The following is a 25,244-nucleotide window of genomic DNA, read 5'->3' on the forward strand; positions in this document are numbered from 1 at the left end:
GGTTCCATCCTACTTAACTCATTTGGTTTCCTCACAAACTCAACACCCTCTCATACTACTAATACCTTCCCTACATTCCCCTCCATAACCTGGTCAAACATCCCTCCTGCTAGCTATCCTGTCACCTTCTCTGTTCCCACTTTTTCCCACTCAAAAGCCTTACCTAGTTCCCTCCACACTAATGACCTTCTTCCCATATGACAGCTCCACTTCTTATTGCATCAATACCACGTGGCACATGAAAACATATCATCTATCTGTGCCTTCAAATTGCCCTACTTAAGAACCTCCAAACTTCTCCCTCTCCTCATGTACGCTATATCACAAGACTGCTGACAGAGTAAACCGAGACCCTCACCATACCCTCACACATGTCTCTGCTGTAAGGAATCAATGTCATTTCCTACACCCATCCTCTCTTCTCCTTTCCCTTGCCACTCCATTCAACCCCGCTTTACTCTTCTATTCGACCCTCCTCAAAACCTCCTTCATTACAATCGCCTTCCTCACTTTACCCTCTTTCACAGGGCTGACAGTGAGCCTCTCTCGCCTGACCGTAGTAACTTTTTCACTCAATGACCCTCAGCAACCCCTCAAAAATAATAAGACTCTTTTGCTACCACCACCTGACCATCCATCTGTTCGGCATCTTTATCAATGCCTGGACCAAGAACTTTCTGAGACAATATAACCTTATCATGGGTTCTGGCCTGGACTTTTTTTTCATAAAGACATTTGGTTAGGAGAAAATTAAGTCCCTATTCTTCACAAGAGCACTCAGTCTACGTGATCATGACCAGGAAAAAAAGTTGTAAGAAATCCAGCGCAAGTGGAACAACTGTCTTTAAGACCTTCTTTAAGATTACCAGTCTCGAGGACTTCTCAACAGCAGAGGGTGAGTAATTTCTCTGATATTCTGGGTTTTTATCAAGACCAGAGAGTGATGTATAAGATCCCATCCATTTAGCTAATTCAGTACCAAAGAGGCAATAACAAGTTTCATGTAGGAATTCAGGGCTTTTCGCTGGTAGCTATCGTCAAAGAGACAGCCTTCACTCAGACAGCATGTGTGTAAATATTTTAACACCAGCAAAAGAACATTGAAATAAAAAAATACACTGCAAAATACACAAATCAATTTAGTAAAAGGAAGAAACATGTAATGATTAGAATGACCCCAACCCAAACAGGGGATCAGGCGTAATGGGGACGAGGAGTCATGAAATTTAAAGATGTGTCAAAAATCATCTGTAGGAAACAATGGGGGTTAAAATCCAATATAACAGTAGCGCATGTGGTCACTGGAGCCCGCTCTAGCACCAATAAATGAAAAGCAGTTAAATGGAAAACAGTTACTAATAAGTGGGGTGGGGGCCGAGTCAGTTACCTTGCAGACTGGTGCACATGCCTACATACTTTCAGGAACTCCTCTGAAGGACACAGGCCACTGGCTCAATGGGGAGACTACTTTACCTCTCTTCTTCAAGGACACAATCAAATGTGCAGGCCCAACTTTTGCAGAAGTTGCACTAATTCTTTCCTTTGCAGTTTCCAAACCTTCCAGAGCTCTTCTGTGAGATATACGCCACAGATACAGTGGCGAGAGAGAGAGTTTAGCCCTGCATTGTTTTGCATGCCCCTTCCTAATCCAGTAATGCTCTGACTTGCAGGCAGTGAGAGCTCCAAGAAAATGTAGTAACTGAGGGGGAGTTGGTTGAGGACATTTAGCTTATCTTCACTAAGTACCAACCAAATCCCCTTCCTAACATTTCAGCAGTACTCATTACAATTGACTAAAGCAACCACATAGAGTTCTATTCAATGAGTTTTCTAAGTTGTTGAGGTTCTGTAGTAGCCGCTGGAGCTCTGCTAGCCGGCCTCTGAACTTGCCTATTAAAATTAAGTTCCTCCATTTCCCACCAGTTAGAAACTAACCTCAAATTGGTTGTGTACCCTTGCCACCTCCTTGGTGAATGGAGGTGAGAACATTTCAACATCCGTGATGAGCATTTCACAAGTCATATTTCAGAGTGCCTTCCTATGTTTTGTGTGGCCATTTGCAGTCATCATCTGTCCCCTTCCACTGCATTTCACAGACACTGGTTGGTTGAAGTTCCCGTCATTAAGTTCCTCTGTCTTCCAGGCGAAGAATCGTCCAGTCGTTCAGTTGTCCTGGATAGCCCTTTGTTCTCCAGGAACATCCTAATTTAGGTCACCTCTTGCTGGAAAAATCAAATTGCAATAACTTCAAGACGAGAGCCTCGCAGATCCAGTTTTATGGCTGCCAGGGGGCTCAGAGTTTGGCAACTATTCTAGAAGTCATCTTCGAGACAATTAAAAAAAATGTAAACTAAAAGTTAAGGACACCATTGAATTTAATGCTTAACTAATACAATGCTAAAGATAGATTTTCTTTTTTCTCAACCGAGATTAGGTGGTATGTTTTTTGGTTTTTGCAGCAAGAAAGCCATTTTGAATTATGTTACTGCAGAGACATGCCAGCCTCAATTGTACATGCGAATTAAGTAATGTTAGAAGCAGGATTTAACAGAAAGATTTATTCTGTCGTGCTTGCTGAAGCTTAGTCTGCTGCTGTCCAGGGATGCTGGGCAGCAGTGATGCAATGTTTTAAAGTATCTCGTGTGAGTGATGCAAAACACACACTGCAGCCCACAAGAAATATATAGCTTTTATGCCGCTTATGCAGTGGTTACAGATACTATCAATCATTTAATCATTGAAATTTATATAACGCACTACTCACCCGGAGGGTCTCAAGGCGCTTGGGAAGGGGGGGTCCGCTACTGCTCGAACAGCCAGGTCTTGAGTTGCTTCCTGAAGGAGAGGTGGTCTTGGGTAAGACGGAGGTGGATGGGGAGGGAATTCTAGGTCTTGGCTGCCAGGTAGGAGAAGGATCTTCCTCCCATGGTGGCTCTTCGAATGCGTGGAACGGCGGCGAGGGTGTGGCTGGTCGATCTTAGTTGGCGGGTGGGAGTGTAGAAGGTCAGGCGGTTGTTGAGGTACCTGGGGCCTAGGTCGTGGAGGGCTTTGTGTGCGTGGGTGAGGAGGCGGAACGTGATTCTTTTGTTGACGGGGAGCCAGTGCAGGTCTTTCAGGTGTCCGGAGATGTGGTTGTGACGGGGGATGTCCAGGATGAGTCGTGCGGAGGCGTTCTGGATGCGTTGGAGTCATTTCTGCAGTTTGGCTGTGGTTCCGGTGTAGGGGGTGTTTCCGTAATCCAGTCGGCTGGTGACAGGTGCCTGGGTGACCGTCTTCCTAGTCTCAGTGGGGATCCATCGGAAGATCTTTCGGAGCATGCGTAGGATGTTGAAACACAATGACGAGACGGCGTTGACTTGTCTGGTCATCGATAGGGAGGAGTCCAGGATGAAGCCCAGGTTGCGAGCGTGGTCCGTTGGTTTGGGTGCGCTGACTAGGGGCGGGGGACACCAGGAGTCGTCCCAGGCAGATGGTGATGATCCAAGGATGAGGACTTCCGTCTTGTATGAGTTCAGTTTCAAGCGGCTGTTCTTCATCCACTCGGCTACTTCTTTCATCCCTTCGTGTAGGTTGGTTCTGGCGGTGGCGGGGTTGTTGGTGAGGGAGAGGATCAGCTGGGTGTCGTCGGCGTAGGAGATGATGTTGAGGTTGTGTTGGCGTGCGATGCCTGCGAGGGGGCTCATATAGACGTTTAAGAGGGTGGGGCTGAGTAAAGATCCTTGTGGTACGCCGCAGATGACTTCGCTGGCCTCGGATCTGAACGGGGGGAGGCGGACTCTCTGGGTTCTTCCGGTGAGGAACGAGATGATCCACTCCAGCGCCTTCTCTTGGATTCCCACGTTGCTGAGGCGTTGTACTAGGGTGCGGTGGCAGACAGTATCGAACGCTGCGGAGAGGTCCAGGAGGATGAGGGCCGCTGTTTCCCCGTTGTCGAGCAGGGTTCGGATGTCGTCAGTGGCTGTGATGAGGGTGGTTTCGGTGCTGTGGTTTGCTCGAAATCTGGACTGTGAGTGGTCGAGGGATCCATTCGTCTCGAGAAAGGCGGCAAGCTGTCTGTTGACGGTCTTCTCTATGACTTTGGCAGGAAACGGGAGGAGCGAGATGGGGCAGTAGTTCTTGAGGTCGGTGGGGTCTGCAGATGGTTTTTTCAGGAGGGCGCTGAGTTCGGCGTGCTTCCAGCTCTCCGGGAAGGTGGCGGTGTTGAAGGAGCAGTTGATGATATCCCGGAGTTGGGGTGCGATGACGGAGTCGGCCTTGCTGAAGACGTGGTGGGGGCATGGGTCGGTCGGCGAACCGGAGTGGATGGAGTTCATCGTGTGAATGGTGTCTTCGGTGTTGACTGGAGTCCAGGCGCGGAGGGTGGTGGTGGGGGGCGTTGGTTCTGTGGTTGGGTGCGTGGACTGTAGGCTGTAGGCTAAACTATAGATTAAACAAGTCACTTGGGTCAGACAGTTACTTTTCATGTTTTAGTGATCAAAGGACATGCACTATGTGGTGTTTAGCAGCTTCCCAGTTCCCAGAGTGAAAGTATGCCGGAATGTCTACTCCTATGAAAGCAAAGATTCTGAGAAGGACAACACAAAATGGCAAATTTGCCTACACTTACTATCAGAGGCTCATTTTTTCCTGAAATCTCCTCATCATTTCTGCTCATCTACAACTGCCTACTCAACCCATTTTTGTTGGTGAACTACCTTGACTCCACCACTGACCTTGCCTTCAACCTCTTTAATCTATGCATCTGGGTGAATTACACATCTGGCTTGAACAACCAAATCAATGTCGGAACCAATGCCTCCAATCTAACCTCGTACCTACATTAAATGGTTTACAGCTCCAACCACTCAGCTTGATAAACTCAATGCAAATTCCTCTAAGATCAATTACCTTAACATAACATTAACTTCTCGTCAGGAAAGGCCACCAAGCCACAAACCTCCAACTGAACCTTCGCTGATGCATGCTATGCCAACCTCTTCAGTGTCCAACTCCCTCATGAGACCATGGAATAAACTTAAAACCATCGTTCTCCAGTCACTACTCCATGATTCGTTACCAAACAGGGGTCATGATTTTGGTACAACAGCTCTGAATCAGGCAAACCTTTGCCTGCGTCACTTTCATCCTTCTCATGACTAAAACACACCAAGTAACCTTATGCAAACATGTGATTTACTAAGGACTTAAAGGAGGTCAAAGGTGAAAATAGCACATTTTGGAGTATGTGCCCAACTATAATGACAAGCTTCGTCCCCCCCTACATACTTTAGAAGGAGGATAAGCTAGGGGCAAACTAATAATACATTTTAAGTTTGTGTACAAGGGAATAATTCAGTATGTTATTTGAATGATCAACTCATCACCTAATGAATTAATCATCTATTCATAAATACATTCAATTAATACAATCACAAGATAGGGGGGAAAGGGAAAAAGGTACTTGCAAGCAGGTGTACAGAAAGAAAACTTTTTCTTTCATAATAAATGAATGAAGGACGTCGAAATAAATAACAATTGAAAAAGCAAAAGTGTAGAAGCGGGGGTTGTGGGTATTCTAGCATACAATACTTGTAGTGACCCCGAGTGGTTTTAGAAAGCAAAGTCTATATTAAGGGCCACTTCAGTGTTGATTCATTTTTGTAAAGAAATAGTCCTGTTAGTGAAAAGTCAAGCTTGCAATGACAAAAACAGTCTTGTAACTAGGGAAACAAGAAGTGGAGATGCGTTGTTGTCAACCTGTTTGGATTTATCTTTTTTCCCCTTTTATTTTGTTTGTATTCAATGAAAGTCTTTTTGAATAAATGCTTTTTTCATTAGGTTACGAGTTGATGTTTCAAATACCGTAATTAATTATCCCCTTGTTCAACCCTTATTATTGTTTGCAGATTTAAAAAGCCACCATCATAAGTTGAAAGAGACTCCACTGCACAACACACATTTCGAAATCAATTTTACCATCCAAAAAACTCCATAAAATCATTGCTGGATATCAAAGCCCAACATCAACCACTCACAAGTGCTTTGTACTGTACAGAAACCTACTTCATCACCAACCCTGCTCGGGTACCTGCAGACTATATATATTTGTTTTTCCTTTTTTTCAGTTTCAAAAACCTTTATTGCCGGCAAATATTGTTGAACACGGCATAGTGCCTACAACCCTGTGAAGCTGGCAGCGTAATGAAATAGCAAGCATAGCAATATATACGTACACAGCAACTCGCCTACAACCACTTCGGGCTGGCTGCGTCAAATAAGACATTGCAGCAAGGATTGATTGAGATGTGGAAAAGCCCAAAAGTCATAAGTGACCGAGAACCATCTAGGGGCAATATGTGCTGATTAGGTCGAGGGTCCGAGGCCCCAGACCGAGACAACTAATGTGTGGTAACAGTAAGTATGAATATTGCCCCTCAGGGCCAGCCAACGCTGGGCAACCCATAAAGGCCCCAAACTTCCGCTGTGCCCGGTAGGCGAAGCGTACATGTATGCCGGGGAAAACTACCATGGCAGCTGTAGTAGAAAAAGGATAACAATAAGAGGAAAGTAACAATACCCGCACAGGTCATGACACATCAGGTGGTGCTTGAGAGCCGCAGACTACGCAGGGGGAGGAAGGGCGGCGGGCCGACGACAGCAGGAAGATTAACTAGTAATCCCGGTACAACCACTCTACCATCAAACTGGGGTTCATGCACCTTTCAATCGCTTGGGTAGAGTTGCAAGACTCTGAGCTTCAGGGGCCTAAAGCAAGTGAATTCGATGTGCATAAGATAAGAGAGCAAGGGCTGCCAGACGCGCTGAAGTTTCTTTTCAGTATTCACTATATTGTGTGAGAGCCTCTCCATAGCCAGTGCATGCCACACCCGAACGAACCACTGAGCTATGAATGGGGCTGAGGCCTGCTTCCATGCGCATGCTATAAGTTGTTGCACTGCCAAAAATAGATGGCTTATGAGAGCCCAATCCACCCCAGTCATCGCCACCAGGTTGGGGGCACGGATACCCAGGATCACCACATGTTGCAGTGGTGAGTTTGGGTAGCCCACCTCCCCTTTGATGTGACCCGGGACTTCCTTCCAGAAGGTGGCTATCACACGACAGGACCACCAGATATGATAAAGAGAGTGCCTGCCTCCAGCCCACATCTCCAGCATAGGTTGGAGATGCAACGATACATGGTGGCCAGCCAGGAGGGCATATAATAACATTGATGCATCAGCTTGTAGGCGGTTTCAAGCGAGGCAAGGCTGCGGTATGTTGTAGGGATATCTTGCCACAGCTTATTCCTCTGTTTGGGAGTGATTCCTTCCAGAGTAGAGGCCTGCCATGCAGTCTGATAATGATTGGGGCGTGGTGGAGTCGAATGTTGCAACACCCAGGAACGTCTTGGATATGAGACCTTTGGAGTCCTCAAAGGTTCTCATACATTTTTTCGAATAGGGTGAAGGGACGCGTCACTGCTGCATGCACCTGGGGGACGGAAAGCCAATGACGCAGTTGCATATATAGATAATGGGCCTTGTGCAGTAGCGCAAAGTCAGATTTGCATTTGTCAAAGGACTTTGGGACGCCCCCCGTGAGTAAGGCGCCAATCGTTCGGCACTCTCCTTCATTCCACGCATGGAGCGCCTTCTTTGGCAAGCATGGGCGGAACTCAGGGTTGGGTGCAATAGGAGTATGTGGGGACAGGAACATGGTCAGGCCCCTCTTGACTGCTATTTTGACCCATATATCGAGGACTGTCTTGGTCGGCGCCATGATATATGCACTCCGGGTACGGGCATGCTTAGGCAGCCAAGCAAGGTCCCACAATGGCCGGCATGCCACCGCCCGGTCCATGTGGAACCAATGCTTTTCACTCTCCCGTGCAACCCACTCGGAGATGTACTTCAGATGCGCTGCCCAATAGTAGTCCTGCAGATTTGGACAAGCCAGGCCTCCCCTGTCACACGGACGCATCAGAAGAGAATGTACCACCCAGGGGCGTCTTCCATTCCACACAAAAGCACGCAGATAACCTTGGAGGCGCTGAATGTCCGCTTGCAGGATCGGGCCGGGAGTGCTTGGAATAGGTAGAGAACCCAAGGTAAGATATTCATCTTAAGGACATTGATGCGCCCCAGCCACAAAATTTGAAGGGGCTTCCATCGCTGTAGGTCAGCCAGTACGGAGCGGCGCAAAATCTCCCAGTTGATACGCGACCAAGTAGAGAGTGTGGGGGCAAGCTGGAGTCCCAAGTATGTAATGGAGGTCTCTGTCCACTGGAAGGGAGTCGACCCTCGCAGTATACTAGCTGCCGGAGCTGGGATATTACTGTTAAGGGCGTATGATTTGGAGAGGTTGATTTTAAAGCTAGAGACAGCCTCAAATGTCCACAGGGTGTCCACCACACAAGGAAGCGACGATTGAGGTTCGGTCAGCGTGAGTAAACGGTCATCAGCACAAAGGTTGATCTTATGTTCTTGGCCTCCAAAAGTCACTCCATTAATGCTCTCCAGTTCTCTCACCAGTATAGCCAGGGGCTCTATTGCCAGCAAAAAAGGAGGGGTGAGAGTGGACACCCCTGCCTCGTGCCTCCGTGCAGCAAAATTGGCCTTGTGCACCGGTCCATTAAGTCGAATGCTAGAGGCAGGGGCCACATACAACGCCATGATCTCGGATATAAACTCCTTCCCCAGACCTATTTTGCACGGCACGGAGATAGGACCAGTCGACGTGGTCGAATGCCTTCTCCGCATCAAGCGAGAGAAAGCACTTAGGTATGTTGAGGTGTCTAACCTTTTCAACGAGGTGCGCTACCCGGCACACGTTATCTGCACCCTGCTTATGGCGGATGAACCCTACCTGATCCGGGTTGATGAGACCTGACAGATGAGGCTCAAGACGCGACGCCAAGATTTTGGTGAAAATCTTAACATCTATGTTGAGAAAAGCAATGGGGCGGTAAGAGGAACACAACGCCGGGTCCTGACCCGCTTTGGGTATAAGGGAGATCTCCGCCATGGCCATGGTGAGGGTAAGACCCGTGGTATCTGTGCAAGAATTAAAAACCTTCAGGAGCAGGTCCTGAAGCTGTGGGAGAAAGACATGGTAGAAGTCACAGGCAGCCCGTCCGGCCCTGGGGACTTGCCAAGGGGGAGACGCATAAGAGTTGTGCCTAGTTCCTCCTGGGTGATGGGGTTATCAAGGAGGGTGGCGTGATGCTTGCGCAAGGTCCCAGTGCTAAGCAGCTAAGTAAGAGTGTAAGCGCGTGGGAGAAGGATCTTCATGAGAGTAGAGTTGCTGATAATAGGCCCGGAAAGCCTCCGCCTTATCTTTTCAGCAGTCGCCCATGTGGGAATACCCATCTGAATCTTAGCAATATGGGCTTTCGCCTGACGGTAAAAAAATGCAGTTTACCAGCTAGGAGCCTGCCCACCTTGTCCCCCCCATCATAGTACTTTTGCCGCAGGGACAGCAGAGCACGTTCGGCCTTTCCCACATGGTGTGCGTGCAGTTGGCCCTGCAGCAGCGCAAGTTGCTGTTTAGTACAACCGGTGGGGGCCTCCTTGTCTGTGCGCTCCAAGATTTTAATCTTCGCAGTGAGTTTAGATTCTACTAGCTTCGCCTCGCGCCCTCTAACTATGGCGAGAGAGGTGATGAGCCCCAGATTATAGTTTTGAACCCATCCCACAAGGTGTGTAGGGAAATCACAGGGGAAGCATTTAGCTGAAAATACTCTATAATAGCTTCCGGATCTCCTCCACATCCACCGGGTCGCACAGCATCTGGGGGGGCAAGTGCCAGTGTGGCGGGTCTGCCGAACTCACGGGCCGATCCTCCCAAGTGAGTTCTAAGAGCACATGGTCAGAGATGGAAGTGTCAGAGAGCTCCGCGGTGTGCAAGCAGGTGAGGCGGGAAGGTGTGCCTAAAGCATAGTCAATGCATGAGTAGGGCCTGTGCACATGTGAGTAATGGGAATAATCCCGAAGGTCGGGGTGTTTGTTCCACCAGGCGTCCACAAGGCCCTAGCTTTCGATATCACTTTTAAGGTGCGCCGACATTGTCCCCACACTCTGATATGTTGCATTATTCCGGTCCAGGAGAGAGTCGCAGGCCAGATCAAAGTCCCCACACACTGCCACATCCCTTTCTACGCCCTTAAGCTGGTCAGAGAGTATGCGCCAGAGATAGGTGTTTTGGGAAGTATTAGGGGCATGCACATTAAGGAGTGTCAACTGTCTGCGTCCCCCCATGAGCTCCAGTCGAAAGTAGTGGCACTCCCCATCCCGGGTGACATTTGAGACAGATGTGCAGTACCGGGTCTTGCAAAGAATCCCCACCCCCAAAGTCTTGGAGTCTGTGTATGCCCAGTATCGCAGGGGATATTTCGGATGCGCCATACGATGCACAACTGCCTTCCTCAAATGGGTCTCCTGTAGGAGCACTACGTCAGGGTCGTGATGTAGGATGTATCGCCAGATTTGCCTACGCTTGTTAGGGGAGTTCAAGCTGCAGACATTTAGTGAGAGCAATTCGGTGCCTGCTCGAGAAGGGAGGAGATCTTGAGGGGTAACCCTGTCAGTCTTGGAGGGAAGCACGGCACGAAAGCATGAGGTGGTGTTATGTAAACAATAGACCACATCTCCTCCCCGTGTGCTCGTCCCCACCTCTCCCTGGGGTTAAGTATGGCATCTCCCTCTACATTATTCATAGGATGTGTCGCCCCCTAGAGACAGAGGAGCACCAGCACCTCTTGAGGTTCCCCCTCCCATTTATTCCCGCGTTTGTCTCAGGAGCAGGAATAGAAATAGCGTTCCGGATGACCTGTATAGGTAATACAAAGAACAGAACAATCAATAACGGGCCAACAGAGCCCAACAAGTCCCGTTCCAGAGGCGGAGACCGGCACCGAGGTGTTCGGGTCCCGCTAGAGGAGTCACCCTCCTTAGGAGCAGGGTTGGCAAGGCAGACCATCCAGGTCACAAGTAGAGGAGCGCAACACCGTCAGATTAGGACCTGCACGTCCCCGGGTTCCATCAGAGAGCCGCCCGGCACGGGCGGGTCGAGAAGCCATTAGTACGCACCCCTCCCGAAGTCCAGAAGAGCGTACACGAAGCAACAGGATTGTGGGAGGGTGCTGCTGGCAAACAGCATGAAGCGCTGGTGGCCACTTTGAAGAGTCTCATCAGTCAGTAGCGGCACAACATTAGTGAGAGCCAGTGGCGGAGCGTGCTGCGGAGAGGACCCCACTGAGGCCACCAGACTATATTTTTAAAACAGCTATAAGCACCGCCCACAAACCAGATTTCAATGCTTAAATACACTAATGTCCAAGGAAGAAAAGAGCTCATAAAAACGAAAGTCATAGCTGACTCCCCAGCTGACCCAGTTCTCTACAAATCATGATGGATGTCCACCAATCCACGATCATGGCATACCAGGTGGACCTATCTTCCTACAGCATAAAATCAACACACATAGCTCATAACGGCATACAGATCTAGACTGGTCCCACTTCTTACCATTCACATACCCAGAGAGCCTTGCTTTTAGTGCTATACCCTTTGCAGTACAGACAGTGACTCTCCCAGAAGGAATTAGAAAGGTGCACAACCACCAGGACTTCCAAAAAGCAGTATAAATCTAGCTGTTCCCCAGCATGTGATCATATCACCCAGTCATGACCATGCCTCAACATTGGCTCATCATATAAATTGATGCTGAACAATCCAGTTGTGGAAACACAAGGATAATGGTGGGTTTGGTCTAGTGGAGTTAAATGTAACTCACTGCTGTCTGCATCCATTGCACATGTAATCCTTTCTCAAATATGCAGCACCATGATTTGTGCCCTGCTATAGCTCCAACTCAACACCCAATGTGTAACACATAAGCCACTTACACACTCGATCAACCATGCAGGTGAAGCTATGGGTTCACAGATAGTGCTGCAGACACATAACCTTGGTATGAACTACAATACAAATGTTGCATCCAGGCAATACAATTCAACACTAAATACAGCAGCGTGAGTCCAGTTTTAACCGCTGGGAGGTGCTGCAACTGGTGAGCGAGGTAAAAAGACTCAAAGGTTCATAGCTGAAAAAGTTTTGAACATAGTTTTTAGCGAAACCCAATTTCTTAGACAGCAAATTAAACTGAGTGCAAAATGTTGGCTTGTGTTAAGTCTCTCCGTTAAGATGTTTGCATATTTTGTTAAAAAACAAATGTTTTTTTTTTTTTTTTTAATTTAAAAAAAACTTTATTGGCGTACAAAACAAGACCATACAAAAATATATATATACAGGTGGGCGTACAATAGCGGTCCTTTCTATAACAGTCCATTTGTGGATGCGCGCGCTTTCCGTTTGTTCTCCCTCCAAAGCAAGAAAGGGAGGAAGAGGACAAGAAAAAAAAGGGGGGAGAGAGGTGGGGGGGGGGGGGTTATTGGGGTTTCCTCAGGTGGTCATCGAGTGGGCGCCACATGTGTAGCTTGGCTTTATGTTCTTTCGAGAAGTTGCCTGTGATGTTGTCTGCTCCTCTCAGGAAGGTGACCCAATTAATCCATGTTTTAAAGTTTGCTTTGGCTGTGTTCTTCCAGTTCGTTAGGATTATTTTAAGGGCTGCTGTGAGGAGTAGGTCTAGGAGTTCTCCCTCTTCTCGTCTTTTTAGGTTCGCTGTTAGGTGTTCTGTAGCCAGGCTTACGAAGCTGATTGTTAGGTCGGTTTTGAGCATATCGTTCAAGAAGGTGTTGATTTGTGTCCAGAACCTCTTGACTTTCACGCAGGTGAAGATGAGGTGTTCGAGGGTGCCTTCTTCTTTCTGGCAGTTCCAGCATTTGTCTGATTCTGCGATGCCGACCTTGTGGAGTTTGGATGGCGTCCAGTAGGCCTTGTGGAGTAGCCAATATTTTGTTTGCGCTAGCTGTGGGGTGACTTTGTTTGTTGTCGCTGAGCTCCACATTTTTGCTCGTTCTATTTCATTCAGTTGCCTGCCCAGGAGCGTCTCCCATGTATTAGTGGCTTTCTTGTTCTGCGCCAGGTTAGATGGGCTCAGGAGCTTATAGATCTTTGCAGTTTGGTGACCTGCTGAGTTGAGGAGCTGCAGGTATTTGATGATGTCTGGCTCTCCTCTGCATAAGTTGGCTTTTGTTATTGCTGTCTTGATCTTTAGGAAGTTATAGAGCTCTTTGTTTGGGAGGTCATGTAGCTGCTGTAGGTTCTGAAACGTCAGCGGTCCTTGCTTGGTTTCTGTTTGGCTGGGGATGCTGATGCCTTTTTCGATCCATGTGTCATTATGCAGTGTCGCTCCCTGGTAGGTCACTTTTGTGTTGAACCAGATGGATTCCCATGCTGTGTTTTTCAGCTTCTGCGCCATGCGCCTGTCCACTTTCAGCAGTGCCTCCCTTGTGTGTTTTAGTATGGCGTTGGCTTTTAGTGGGTGCCGGTTCGCTGTTAGGAGTGCTATTGGCTTGAGCCCTCCTAGGATGTCTTGTTCGACCTCTAGCCATACTGGTTTGTACGTTTGTGTGGCATCTATCCAGGCGATACCCTGTCTCGCCAGACATGCCGTTTGGTATGTCTTGAAGTTCGCCAGGTTAAGGCCTCCGAGGTCCCTTGACAATCTTAGTTTTTGTAGGCTTATCCTTGGTTTTTTGTTTTTACATAGAAAGATGTTTATGAGTTGGTCTAGTTTCTTGTGGAATGTCTCTGTCATTGGGAGTGGTAGCATTGTTAGCGTGTAGTTTATCGCTGGGGTTATCATCATTTTGATGGTTTCAATTCGCCCCCACCAGCTTATGTACTTTGGTGACCATAGCTCCAGCCTCTCTTTTATCTTTTTCAGCGTGAGGTCTTCGTTGTGTTGTAACGTTGATGTAAGGTCTCTCCCAAAGTGGAGACCTAGATATTTTAGTGGTTTCGTCTGCCATGCCAGGCCGGATTCGCCTAGGACTTCTCTTGTGGTGTGGACGTTCATTGGCTTGCACTCCGATTTCTCCTTGTTGAGTTTGTAGCCTGAGGCTTCTGCGTATTCTCCTATTGTGGCCATCAGCGCTTTTATTGACGTGGAGGGGTCTGCTGTTGTGATTAGGATGTCGTCTGCGTACGCCGCTAGTTTGACGGTCTTCTTCTTGAGCTTGACGCCTGTTATATCTGTGTTGTCCCTGATCCTGGCTAGCAGGGGTTCTAGAGCGAGCAGGAAGAGTCCGGGGGAAAGGGGGCATCCTTGTCTGGTGCCTCTTCCCAGCGTGAGCGTTTCGGATGCACTCCCGTTTACCACTATTTTTGCTTTCGGTTTGTTGTAGAGGGCCATGACCATTGCCGTGTACTTCCCCCCAGGCCAAAAGCTCCCATGCAGTTCCTCAAGAAGGGCCACGAAACTCTGTCGAAGGCTTTCTCCGCATCCAGCGCCATCATGACCGCCTGTTCATTGCTACTTGCTGTGTGGTTGATTAGATGGCACAGTAGCCTTGTGTTGTCCTGCGATAGTCTGTTTTTAATGTATCCCACTTGTGAGGTATGGATGATGTCTGGCAGAATCCTGTTTAATCTATTGGCTAAGACCTTCGCGTAGATTTTGCAGTCGACATTTATTAGCGATATTGGTCTGTAGTTCTGGGGATATTGTGGGTCTTTCCCCTCCTTGGGAATTATGGTGATGTTGGCCTCGCACATGGACTCCGTCATCTTCCCGTTCTGGATGCATGTGGAGTACGTTTGTGCCATTAGCGTTTTAATGTGTTCGCTGAAAGTTTTGTAGAATGCTGCGGAGTAGCCGTCCGGTCCTGGCGCTTTGTTCTGTTTCAGTTGGCATATGGCTGTTCCAATCTCTTCTTCCGATATGTCGGCTTCGAGCGACTCCCTCTCCGTCTCCTTGAGTTTCGGCAGGTTAGTGTTACTGAGCAGATCTAGTCCTGCATCCTTGCTCAGGGTTTGATCCTCAGTGTATAGCTCTTGGTAGAATTGTCTGAAGACCTCTAGTATTCCTTTGTTAGTTGTTTGGGATTTGTTCGCTCGATCTGTTATTGCTGCTATCGTGTGCTGCCTCTGTTTCGCCTTTAAGTAGGACGCCAGCTGTTTCCCTGCTTTGTTTGCTGCGCATAGGTTGACTGACTTGAACTTCGTCAGCCAGGATCCCGCCCTCTCGCTTAAGATCTTGTTCAGTTCGTATTTCTTTTTTGTGAGCAGGGTGAGCGTGTTCTTGTCCGTTATGTTTGCGCAGTGACCTCTCTCCAGTGCTGTTATTTCCTCCTCGAGCTCAAGGATTTTCTTGTTTCTGCCTCTGTTCATCCTGGCTTTGATGTTTATCAGTTTCCCCCTTAGTGTCGCTTTGAGGGCGTCCCATACGATGTCTTTCCCTACTTCGCCATTGTCGTTGTGTTCGAGGTATTCTTTGATTGTGGCTTCAATTTCTTTAACGTTCTCTCTTTTCTGGAGGATGTCATCGTTAAGCCTCCATCTCCTCGTTGGGTTTTCGTTGTGCTTCCCACTTAGAGTGAGTGTTATGTGAGCGTGGTCCGAGATGGTGATTGGAGCTATTTCCGTTTCTTCTATGAGGTGCGTGTGTGTGTTGGACATCAGTATGTAGTCAATCCTGCTGTAGGAGTTGTGTGGGTGTGAGTAGAATGTGTACTCGTGCGCTGTCGGGTGTTGGAGCCTCCATGGGTCTGCCAGATGCTGTTTAACGCATAGGTCTTTCAGGGTGTTGTTGTTGTTATTGGAGTTGTGGCTTGGTCTGTTTGGGTGCCTGTCTGTCGCCTGGTCCATTGTCTTGTTCATGTCCCCAGCTGTGATCAGGAGGTCCTCTTGGGGGAGGGCGGATAGTTTGCTGTCCACTCCCTGCCAGAATTGTTTGTCTTCCGAGTTGGGACCGTAAATATTGACCATGTGGATTCTATCGCTTCCTCTCTGGACGCTTGCTATGAGCATGCGGCCGTCTTCGTCTGCGTCCGCTGCTTGTGTTGTTAGGTTGGCCTTCTTGCTCAGGATCGTTATAACTCCTCTTTTCTTCCCTTTTGCCGGCGAGCAGAGTACTTCCCCTATCCATCTAGCTTTGAGTTGTTTCGCTTCTTCTTTTGAGAGCTTGGTCTCTTGGAGCATGTATACATCTCCTTTTAGTTTGGCCAGGAGTTCCAGGATTTTCCTTCGTTTGACCGGGTGGTTAAGTCTTTTAACGTTCATGGACACTATCTTCAGGTCAGTGGACAGGCCAGCTCTTGTTGGGTCTATCATGGTGGTCTGTTGGCGTCGCTGGTGCTTCGCGTTCTGCAGCCCCCCCCGGGGTGTTGGATGGGAATAGAGAGAAAGAAAAAGTATAGGGTGCCTGTGGAGAAAGGCAAGGGTCGAGGTTTTTTGTTCATAACACAAATGGTGGCTCTACCATGTACTGTCTTATCCGCCAGCTTCACTCCCCCCCTTCGCCCGACCACCTCCCCCCCTCCCCCCTCCCCCCCGTCAGTAGTAAACCGGGTGTGCGACAGCAAGGGTCCTCACACTCCCCCCCCCCAAGTTCTTCCTAAGTCTCTGGTGTTGGCCGTCCCCCCGCCCTTGCGGTTGCTTAAAAAGGATATGGCAGTCGGTGTCTTGCCCCTTCTTCCCGTGGCTGCGGTGGCTCTGCTGAGGTAGCTACGGTTGTTCTTGTTGTGCGATTGTCTGAGGTATATTGTTCGTTGTGATCAGAGTCTCGGTAGCTGCTGTTGCTCTTGTTGTGTGGTTGTCTGAGGTAGGTTGTTGTTGTTAAGATCAGAGTCTCGGTGCATGGTTGCGCATGCGTGTTACACCAAGCATTCCTTCTTATTCGCCTCCTTCGTGTGTTTCGTCAGAGGATGCCCTTTGCTTTGCCCCCGGGCTTGGTAGCTCCATCTCTTCTGGTTCTGGGCCTTGTAGGTATCGGTGTTGGTCGTTGGGGTCATCGAAGATTCTGCTTCCGTGTCTATCTGTCACTTTCAACTTCGACGGGCCTGCAAATGTGAAAGCAATGTTGTTTTTCCGCAGATGTTCCCTTTGGGCTAGGAAGCCTTTCCTCGCCTCGACTGTTAGTTTGGAGAAGTCTTGGGTGATGGTTACTTTGCTTCCGTTTATCAGCATCGGACGGCCCTTCCTGGCTACCGCAAAGATCGCATCTGTTTGATTTTCTCTTAGAGGTTTGCATATTATGGGTCTGGGGGCGTTGCTGTTCACTTGCTTCCTGGCCGGTATGCGATACGCTTTCGTGATTTCAAGCGGTTTGTCGAAGCTGAGTCCAGTGATTTTGGGTATTAAAGACTCCAGCATCAGGGCGCATGCCCCCGGTGTATCTTCTTCCTCTTCGGGAACTCCCAGGAGTCTTATGTTCCCCTTGCGGCTCCTGTCCTCTTGCTCCGCCATGGCCTTTTGTAGTGCCGTTGTTCTCTTTATCACAAGCCCCAGGTCCTTATGTGTTATGTTGGCGTTGTCTTCCAGCATGCCTATCCTTTTCTCTACCTCGTCTATTCTGCCATTGGCTCTGCTTTGCTCGGCTCTGATTGCTATTAGCTCCATCTGAATGCTGTCTACTGTCTTTTTCGTGGCTTTTGCCAGCTCGTTCCCTTCTGTTATTTTCTTCAGGAGCGTGTCTAGCGTGATTGTGCCGTCCCCATGGCTGTTGCGCTCCTTGCTCGGAGAGGGTGGAGTCTCATTCTTGCTTTTTTTCAAGTCGTTTGTGCCTTGTTTCCCGTCCCTGCCTGCCATGGCTTCGGTTCCCCCTTTGGCCTGGTTGGTCTTGGGTTTCCCTTCTGTTGACGGCTGTCTTTTTGCGGCTTTGTTTTCCCCCTTCCCTTCCTTGTTCCTCAGGGTGTTTATCGCCGTTAGGGGGTTGTCTCTGAACCTGGGTGGCCACTTGACCACTCTGGTTTTTGTTCTATACTCCGCCAGCCTCTTGCGGTGTTATCTCTCGTCTTTTTGCCCTTGTTCTGGTGGCTTTGCCCCTTCCGCCGCTTTGTTTGTTGCGCGTTTCGCTGGGGGGGGGTGTAGGGCCTGGCTATGGCTTACAGCTCCCACGGTTCTCTGGGCTTCCCCTTCCACCCCTTGCGCTCGTGTGTGCTTGCTGCCCTGTCTGCCTCGAGGTGGCTACTTGCGCCTCTTATTTCCTTAGTCGGATGTTTGTTGTGCTTGGCCTTCCGCGTCCTTCGCTGTTTCCGTTCCGTTCTAGTCTCTGGCGTCTCTTTTTTATGTGTTTCCGTTCCGCCACACGACGTTGTCTGCCTGAGCTCCCCCGCTTGTGCGTGTCGCTTGTGTGCTTGTTTGTTTCTCACTTCGCCGTTCGCTGTATCATCAAGATGGCCGCCTAGTGCTTCTCTTCTGTCCTAAGATGGCCGCCGTATTATCGTCTGTTCCTCGGCGTTGTTGACCGAGCCCACAGCTTGTGTATGCCGCCTTCCAGGTTCGTGCTCCACGCCTTATTGCAGCATCTAGGTGACTCCCCACTCTCGTCTTTATCGCCTGAGCTGGTTCTTCGCCTTCCGCTTACTGCTGCGACAAGATGCTGCAGCAAGATGGCCTCCCCGTGCTTCTTACCCCTTTACAAAGATGGCCGCTGCGTTGTTGGCCCCCGTACAAATGTTTAACGCGCACATGTGTGTAATATGTTAGTAAACAAAGAAAGAGCTGGAGACAGCTTTCAGTTAGACAAAGGCGTGCGCTTCAGGTTCTTATCTATTTTATTTTGACCTACATAAAGTGCACCTTAAGTGGTAGGATGATTAGAAATAGGACATATTTCGTACATTAACGGACAGCAATGAGCAGCAAAATTTGTTAAATGAAATGTGCCATTATGTACGTTTCTAGCACGTGTGTAAAGGTTATTTTTTTCTAATTATATAATTATCTGTCTGTACACTTTTGATAAAATTTACTGCTGACCTTGAAGATTAGATGTTTATTCTAAGTTGATTATTTTTTTACATGATTAAATATATATTTTTCTCTCCTGGTAGAACTGTGAAACTGTTAAATGCCAAGCAGTGAAATGTTCACTGACAGACCTACAGCTCAAGGGCGATTATTTCATTAATGTATCTGCCAGGATCTGGAAGGGAACATTTGCAGCTGTAAGTTTCACCTTGGATTCTCTGTATCTGTTACCTTTTTCAGTGCCACATTAAAAAGAGAGTGAGAACACACTGTGCGTTTGTGGATTAGGAAGAGTCATTTTTGATATGTTGCAATTGGCAATGCTTCTTGTGAATTTTGAAGGTTTCAAATGTAGGTAAATTATAACTAGGGCTCCCGGTTTTATGGTATTTCTTTTTTTTGACATTTCCATCTGTATTCATCCATATTTAGTTTTTGCTAATTTTATCTGTATTTATCCATATTTATTTTGGTCTTTGTGAAAAAATGAAGCTGAAATTAGTGTATTTCCACATTTATTTAACCGATAAATATGCTCTCATGCTTGAATGCCTGCCAGGTTTTAGTGCTGTGAACACCTGCTGAAGTTAAATCAATGCACTTATATGAAAACGTGCAATTTTCAGTATCAGCCTTGTATATATCTACTTCCTTACTTATCTTTATTAAAATCCCTTTTTGTTTTTACCCCCCCCCCCTTTCCTATCAACCCACACATTTAAAAAATAAATCCAGATACGAAAATAAATGTTTTCTGCCTGTATTCATCTGTAAAAATCAGTAAGAATGGAAAACAGGGAGCCCTAATTATATTTTAAAAAACGTGTTCCTGCCTTTCAGTATCACTGGAATTTGCGAGTAAATAGTCGACATTTCAGTGTGGCCGGTGGACTCAGAAATGTGTGATTGGATGTGCTTGATAATAAGATTGACTACACACATTTAACTATCACATGAGCATGTGCATAGGACACTTGATTTGAACACGCATTGTGTTAAATAAAAAAAACCACTAACAGCAAAAGAGTAAAGCGTTACATTAGTTCCTCCAGCTCATTACGAACACAGTTTCATGTCCTGGACTTTTTTGTGTTTGCCTAATGCTTTCTGGGTGTTGTCCTCTCTTTTTCCTTATGTTGACCCAAATAGACTAAAACACTTGAAATCAATGAGTTGAAGTTAAAAAGTTCAGGACTGGACATAGTGTCCATCATGACTTGGCGCGAAGTGGTCACCCGTTACCCGTTAGAACCATTGTAGAAGACAACGAAATTGAGTTACCAGAGGCAGGCAAGCAGCTTCAAGTGCCAAAGGGCCAGTGATAACCACAAGAAACTATTGATCTTTGACAGTGGATGCTTGATTACATGTACTTCAAAGACTTCCTCTGCCACAGGATCAGCTGGAGAGCTGCCCATGCAAACGGCTCATCGGTGGACAAAATATTCTTAAGATAGTGATCTATTTCACGCCTCTTAGCTCATTATTTGAATTCCAACCTACGCCTCTGGATAACATGCTGCCTTCTGGCTTGCATTTATTAATGTTAGGGAGTGGCCCCTTGAGCAACGTGAAGTAGCACAACCTGGCTTTGCATGGAATCCTTGCTCCAAATAAAAACTGTCACACACAATGGGCACATGAAAAATCATATGATTTAACTACATGTAGTACGAGTAACGTCTGAAAAATGACATATATTTTGTAATTGAGGCTTGGGTGAATGTCCGCGCACAGGGATTTGTACTGAAAAGCGTGCCTCAAGTAAAAATTTCCAAAAAGAATCTGCTCACTTACATTTCAGCTGTGGAGCACTGCTACGCCATGTTTAGCCTACCAAATATGGAATTTTTAGCACACGGATGGCTGATGACATCTTTGGCGAGTATGATTAGTAATTAGAGTGCTGCTTTATTTTTTGCAGTTTGCAAAACACTGCAGATTTCAACGCACCATTCTGTTAAACACGATAAATCGTAACCTCCTTATTCTAGAATTTTACATTGGAAGCTGTAGACAATATCAATATTCAATATCGTCCCCTGGGGAGGAGGGGAGGGAGTAATAACAATTATTTTTAAAAAGACAACATCAATATTCATACGGACTACCATCTACAGTCTTAGGTCCAATGATACCAATTCACCTGCGCATAAGTTCATGAGAGTCCACGGACTGTCAAACTGGCCCAAAACCCCCCAACTCCTTCTCAGTTTCCATTTGTAATGAAGTGCATTATTGCTCCCAAAAGCCCATCGGTCTCTTTGGAGCACTCAGCTACTAAGCTTATGATGCGGGATCGAAAATCAAGGTTCGTAGAAAGGTTAAGCAATGGGCACGAATCATATCCGAGTTTATAAATGGCATATCTGCTGTGGCTAAAAACACAGCAAAGGCAGCGGTCTATAGTTTCATTACTTAATCAAACCTTTAGCCAGTTCTCTTTCTTTACCACCAACCAGAATGTCCACCGCCATTTTATCTCAGGAAAACACTATAAGGAGATGTTTTCACCCTAACATTGTATTGCCGGAGACACTGTGAAATTGATGGTAACCGTTAACAAGCATTGGTAAATGCAATATGTTTCACCTATCTGATCGTTAATAAGCTTTTTTTGTTGTAAATTGGAGCTTGGTGAGCAGTTATGCAATATAAGTAACTGAAACTACGTTAAAGTGTTATGACTTGCTTATTGAGAAAGGCAATATATTGTACTGTTACTGGTCATACTATAAAGCAGGGAGATTAGCAAGTACACTTGAAATGGGTGCAGCTATGGGGAGATTAGGTAAAGGCCATAGGAAAAAACTAAAGAAGCACAGTGTAAGTGTTGTGCAGGCAAAACCTAAAGCCTGGGCCCTGGTGACAGTGTTTAAAATCAACAGACCTTAATGAGAACATGATAAAAGTTAAAAAGCTCACTGGTATTTCTGTGCACATTTATTTTTATTTATTTATTTTGAATTTTTTTATTGCGCAACAACTACCCTGAGGTGTCTCGGCGCATATGTGGGCTAGCAGGACCGCAACAATAGAATTCACTGATTGAACAACCATGTCTTTAAGAGCCTCCGGAAGCTCATCAAGTTGGGGGCATTTTTGATACTTAGTGGTAGAAGGTTCCAAAGTTTTGGTGTGGCAACCAGAAAGCGTCTGTCTCCCCAAGTTGCCGTTCTTGTGCGAGGTACTGGTAAGGGGCAAGTGTTAGCAGATCTCAGCAGCCTTTTGGGAATGTACAGCTGAAATGCCTCAGTCAGAAACTTGGGTCCGACGCCATGCACTGCCTTGTAGGCAATGCAGAGGGTCTTGAATTTAATTCGGCTCTCTATTCTGAGCCAATGAAGCTGGCGAATGGCAGGGGTAGTAGGCTGGCGGCGAGGAATGTCTAAGAGAATTCTAGCAGCCGCGTTCTGTATAGACTGTAGCTTAGACAGCACAAGTTTCTGGGTATTGAGAAAAAGGGCATTTCCGTAATCGGTTTTAGAAAATACCAAGGTGGTAACTAGGGTCTTCCCAGCTGAGGTGGGGAGGTAAGGCAGCAATTTCTTAATTTACTTTAAAATAAAGAAAGCAGAGGAAACAACCTTGTTGGCATGAAGGTTGAATGTCAGCTTGCTGTCGAAGATGACTCCCAAATTCCTCGCCTTTTCCACTGGGACAGGTGGAGAACCCAGCTGGTTGGGCCACCAGATGGAGGACCATTCTGGGGAGGAATTGCCAAAGGTCATAACCTCGGTTTTATCCGAGTTAAGCCTTAGGCAATTGGAGGACATCCACATACTAACAGCAAGCATAGCCTCCTGGAAATTGGCTGCCACCGCTGTGCCATTCTTATGGATCGCCAGCACCAGTTGGGTGTCATCTGCGTAGGATGTTAATCGCACCCCATGGGCCTTTATTACCCTCGCTAAGTCCGTTACGTAGATGTTAAATAACGTGGGACTTAGCGAGGAGCCCTGTGGTACTCCACATGGTAATGCAGAGACGGGAGAGTAGTAATTACCCAACTTGACTGTCTGGGTAAGGTCGGCCAGGAAAGATGAAATAAGGTCTCTAGCCGAACCGTTTATCCCCAAAGCTGTGACACGGTCGACCAAAATAGCATGGTCGACCGTGTCAAATGCTGCGGACAGATCCAGAAGAATCAGGATGGCCGCACCTCCCTGGTCCATAATGGCTCTAATTTCATCTGAAGCTTTTATTAGAGCGGTCTCCGTTCCATGTCCTTTCCTAAAGCCAAACTGCGTTTCGTCTAAGAGTTGGTGAATGTCGACGAACTCTGAGAGTTGTTTATTCATCAGAGCTTCGCAAATTTTTGCGGGAAAGGGGAACAGGCAATGGGTCTGTAACTGACCACGTCGGAGGGATCCAAGGAGGGCTTCTTCAAAAGAGGCTTAATCACTGCCTTCTTCCACGGGGCTGGATAACAGCCGGTTTGAAAGGCAGTGTTACAGATTTCCATAAGTGGGTGAGAAATCACCTCACTTAAATTAGCCATCACTGAAGGAGGACATGGATCCAAAGGGGATCCAGACTTGGTGATGGAGATGAGTCTGCTAATTTGGTCTTCTGTGGTGGCGGCAAATGAGGAAAGAGGGGCATGGTTAATATGGGGTGTTTCCTTACTGCTGACAGTGGATCTAGTCCCTGCATCCCCACCAAAAGATGCGTAGATATCTGCCACTTTAGTGATAAAAAAAGTGGACAACGCATTACAGAAAGGCTGGGAGGGTTCAACTCCAAAACCCGACGGAGGAGTAGATAGGGAGGTGACCACTGAGAACAATTCTCTGGCCGAGTTACTGGCATTATCTATTTGGGTCGAGAAAAAAATCGTTTTCTGAGCAATGATAGCCTTTTTATATATAGTTAAGGCATCTTTGTAGGATTGCTTAGCTATGGGACAATAGGATTTCCTCCAGCGTCTTTCTAAATTCCTACAATGTTGTCGATGAAGTCTAAGCTCTTCTGTATACCACGCCGCCGATGGCAGTCTTCTGTTAGGTCGAATAGACTTTTCCGGGGCTACTTGATCAGCAGCATTCCTGATCCAATCTTGGAAATCGGAAGCAGAAGGGACAAGGTTGGATCCTATAGTCGGGGAAGATAATGTCAAGATATCTGCCATCTGAGGGATATCAGCATTCTTCCAGGCACGAATTCCTTCCCTGCTGGGTGGTCTAGAAAAGGGAGGGTTAACTGGCCGAGTGTCAATACCAAAGATAATAGCCCTGTGATCAGTCCAGGTAAGGGGTAAAATATCTAGTATAGTGATGAGAGAGTTATTGGTGAACACACCATCCAATGTGTGTCCCGCCTGGTGAGTAGTTCCCTTTACCAATTGTTGAAGTCCTAAAGTTAGGAAGTCAGCAGTAAGTTGGAAGGTATCATGATTTCCCTGTTCTTCCAAAGGGACGTTAAAATCTCCCAGTATCGTGTAGTCGGTGGAGCCTATGGTATAGTCATTTAGCTCAGAGAGGGAACCAAGAAAGCAGTTCCGAGGTCCAGGAGGTCGGTATAACAGAATACCTTTGAAGGTTTGTTTACAATTAATGTTGATTGCAAAAGTTGCCGCTTCACATTTAGTGGATAGAATGGGGTCAAGCGTAGTGTGGTACATCAGGCAAATGCGATACATTCACTTGCAATGCAGCACAAAAGGGGCCTGCTGAAATTGAGAAGGCATGTGGAGATAAAAAATCACTCACAGATGGATTCAGACACTTTTTGTCAGTCTGCGGATGCCACAGATCTGCAAGCCACCCTCCCTCCCAGGAGAGATGATTCACCTGGAAGGGGAGCGGGCTGATCTAGATATGTAGGAAGCGGCCTGGGCCCCACACACCAACACTGTCTCGATTATATTAAGCATATGACTGTGATCATGTAAAGGAAGGGAAAACACTCATGGAGAGTTGCACTGCCATGGGCCTTATGCCTACCATTAATGCCCCATCTCACCTGGCTGGGCATACGCTAGACCAAATATTCACTTCAATCCCTTTTGAAGCTGATCCACCTAGTCATCTGGTCTGGTCTGACCATTACATGCTCAGTTTCAGATGGCCTAAACTCAGTAATGTCCCTCCCAAAGAAAGAAACTTTACCCGCACAGTAAGAGCCTTCGGCGAAATTCAATCGGACTTACTAAGCAACTGGCTTGATGCTGCATAACCCTCTTTGGCTGGCATGATCAACAATTATGTGGGCCTAGTTGATGGCTGAATTGAGTCTGCTTGCCAATCACTGGCACTGTATCGTAGCATCAAACAACATCGTTCAAAAGTGCCTAGCCCTTGGTTCACCCCGTCCCTAAAAAAATGAAAATTAGCATGCAAACGTAAAGAGAGGTTAAACTACTGTCCAGCAGCCAAAGCAGACTAT

General features: G+C 47.2%; 1 protein-coding gene across 1 annotated transcript in view; it reads left to right on the forward strand.

Annotated features, from left to right (window-relative positions):
* The window catches only part of ITGA2 (integrin subunit alpha 2), a 683,385-nt gene that overhangs the window by 610,348 nt on the left and 47,793 nt on the right, over nt 1-25,244 (forward strand). The window contains exon 27 of the mRNA XM_078675061.1: nt 18,941-19,054. Coding sequence (XP_078531187.1) covers nt 18,941-19,054 — 114 coding nt within the window. The remainder of the gene's footprint in view (nt 1-18,940; nt 19,055-25,244) is intronic.

This window comes from Lissotriton helveticus, chromosome 2_1 (assembly GCF_964261635.1).
Source record: "Lissotriton helveticus chromosome 2_1, aLisHel1.1, whole genome shotgun sequence".
Classification (NCBI taxonomy): Eukaryota; Metazoa; Chordata; class Amphibia; order Caudata; family Salamandridae; genus Lissotriton; species Lissotriton helveticus.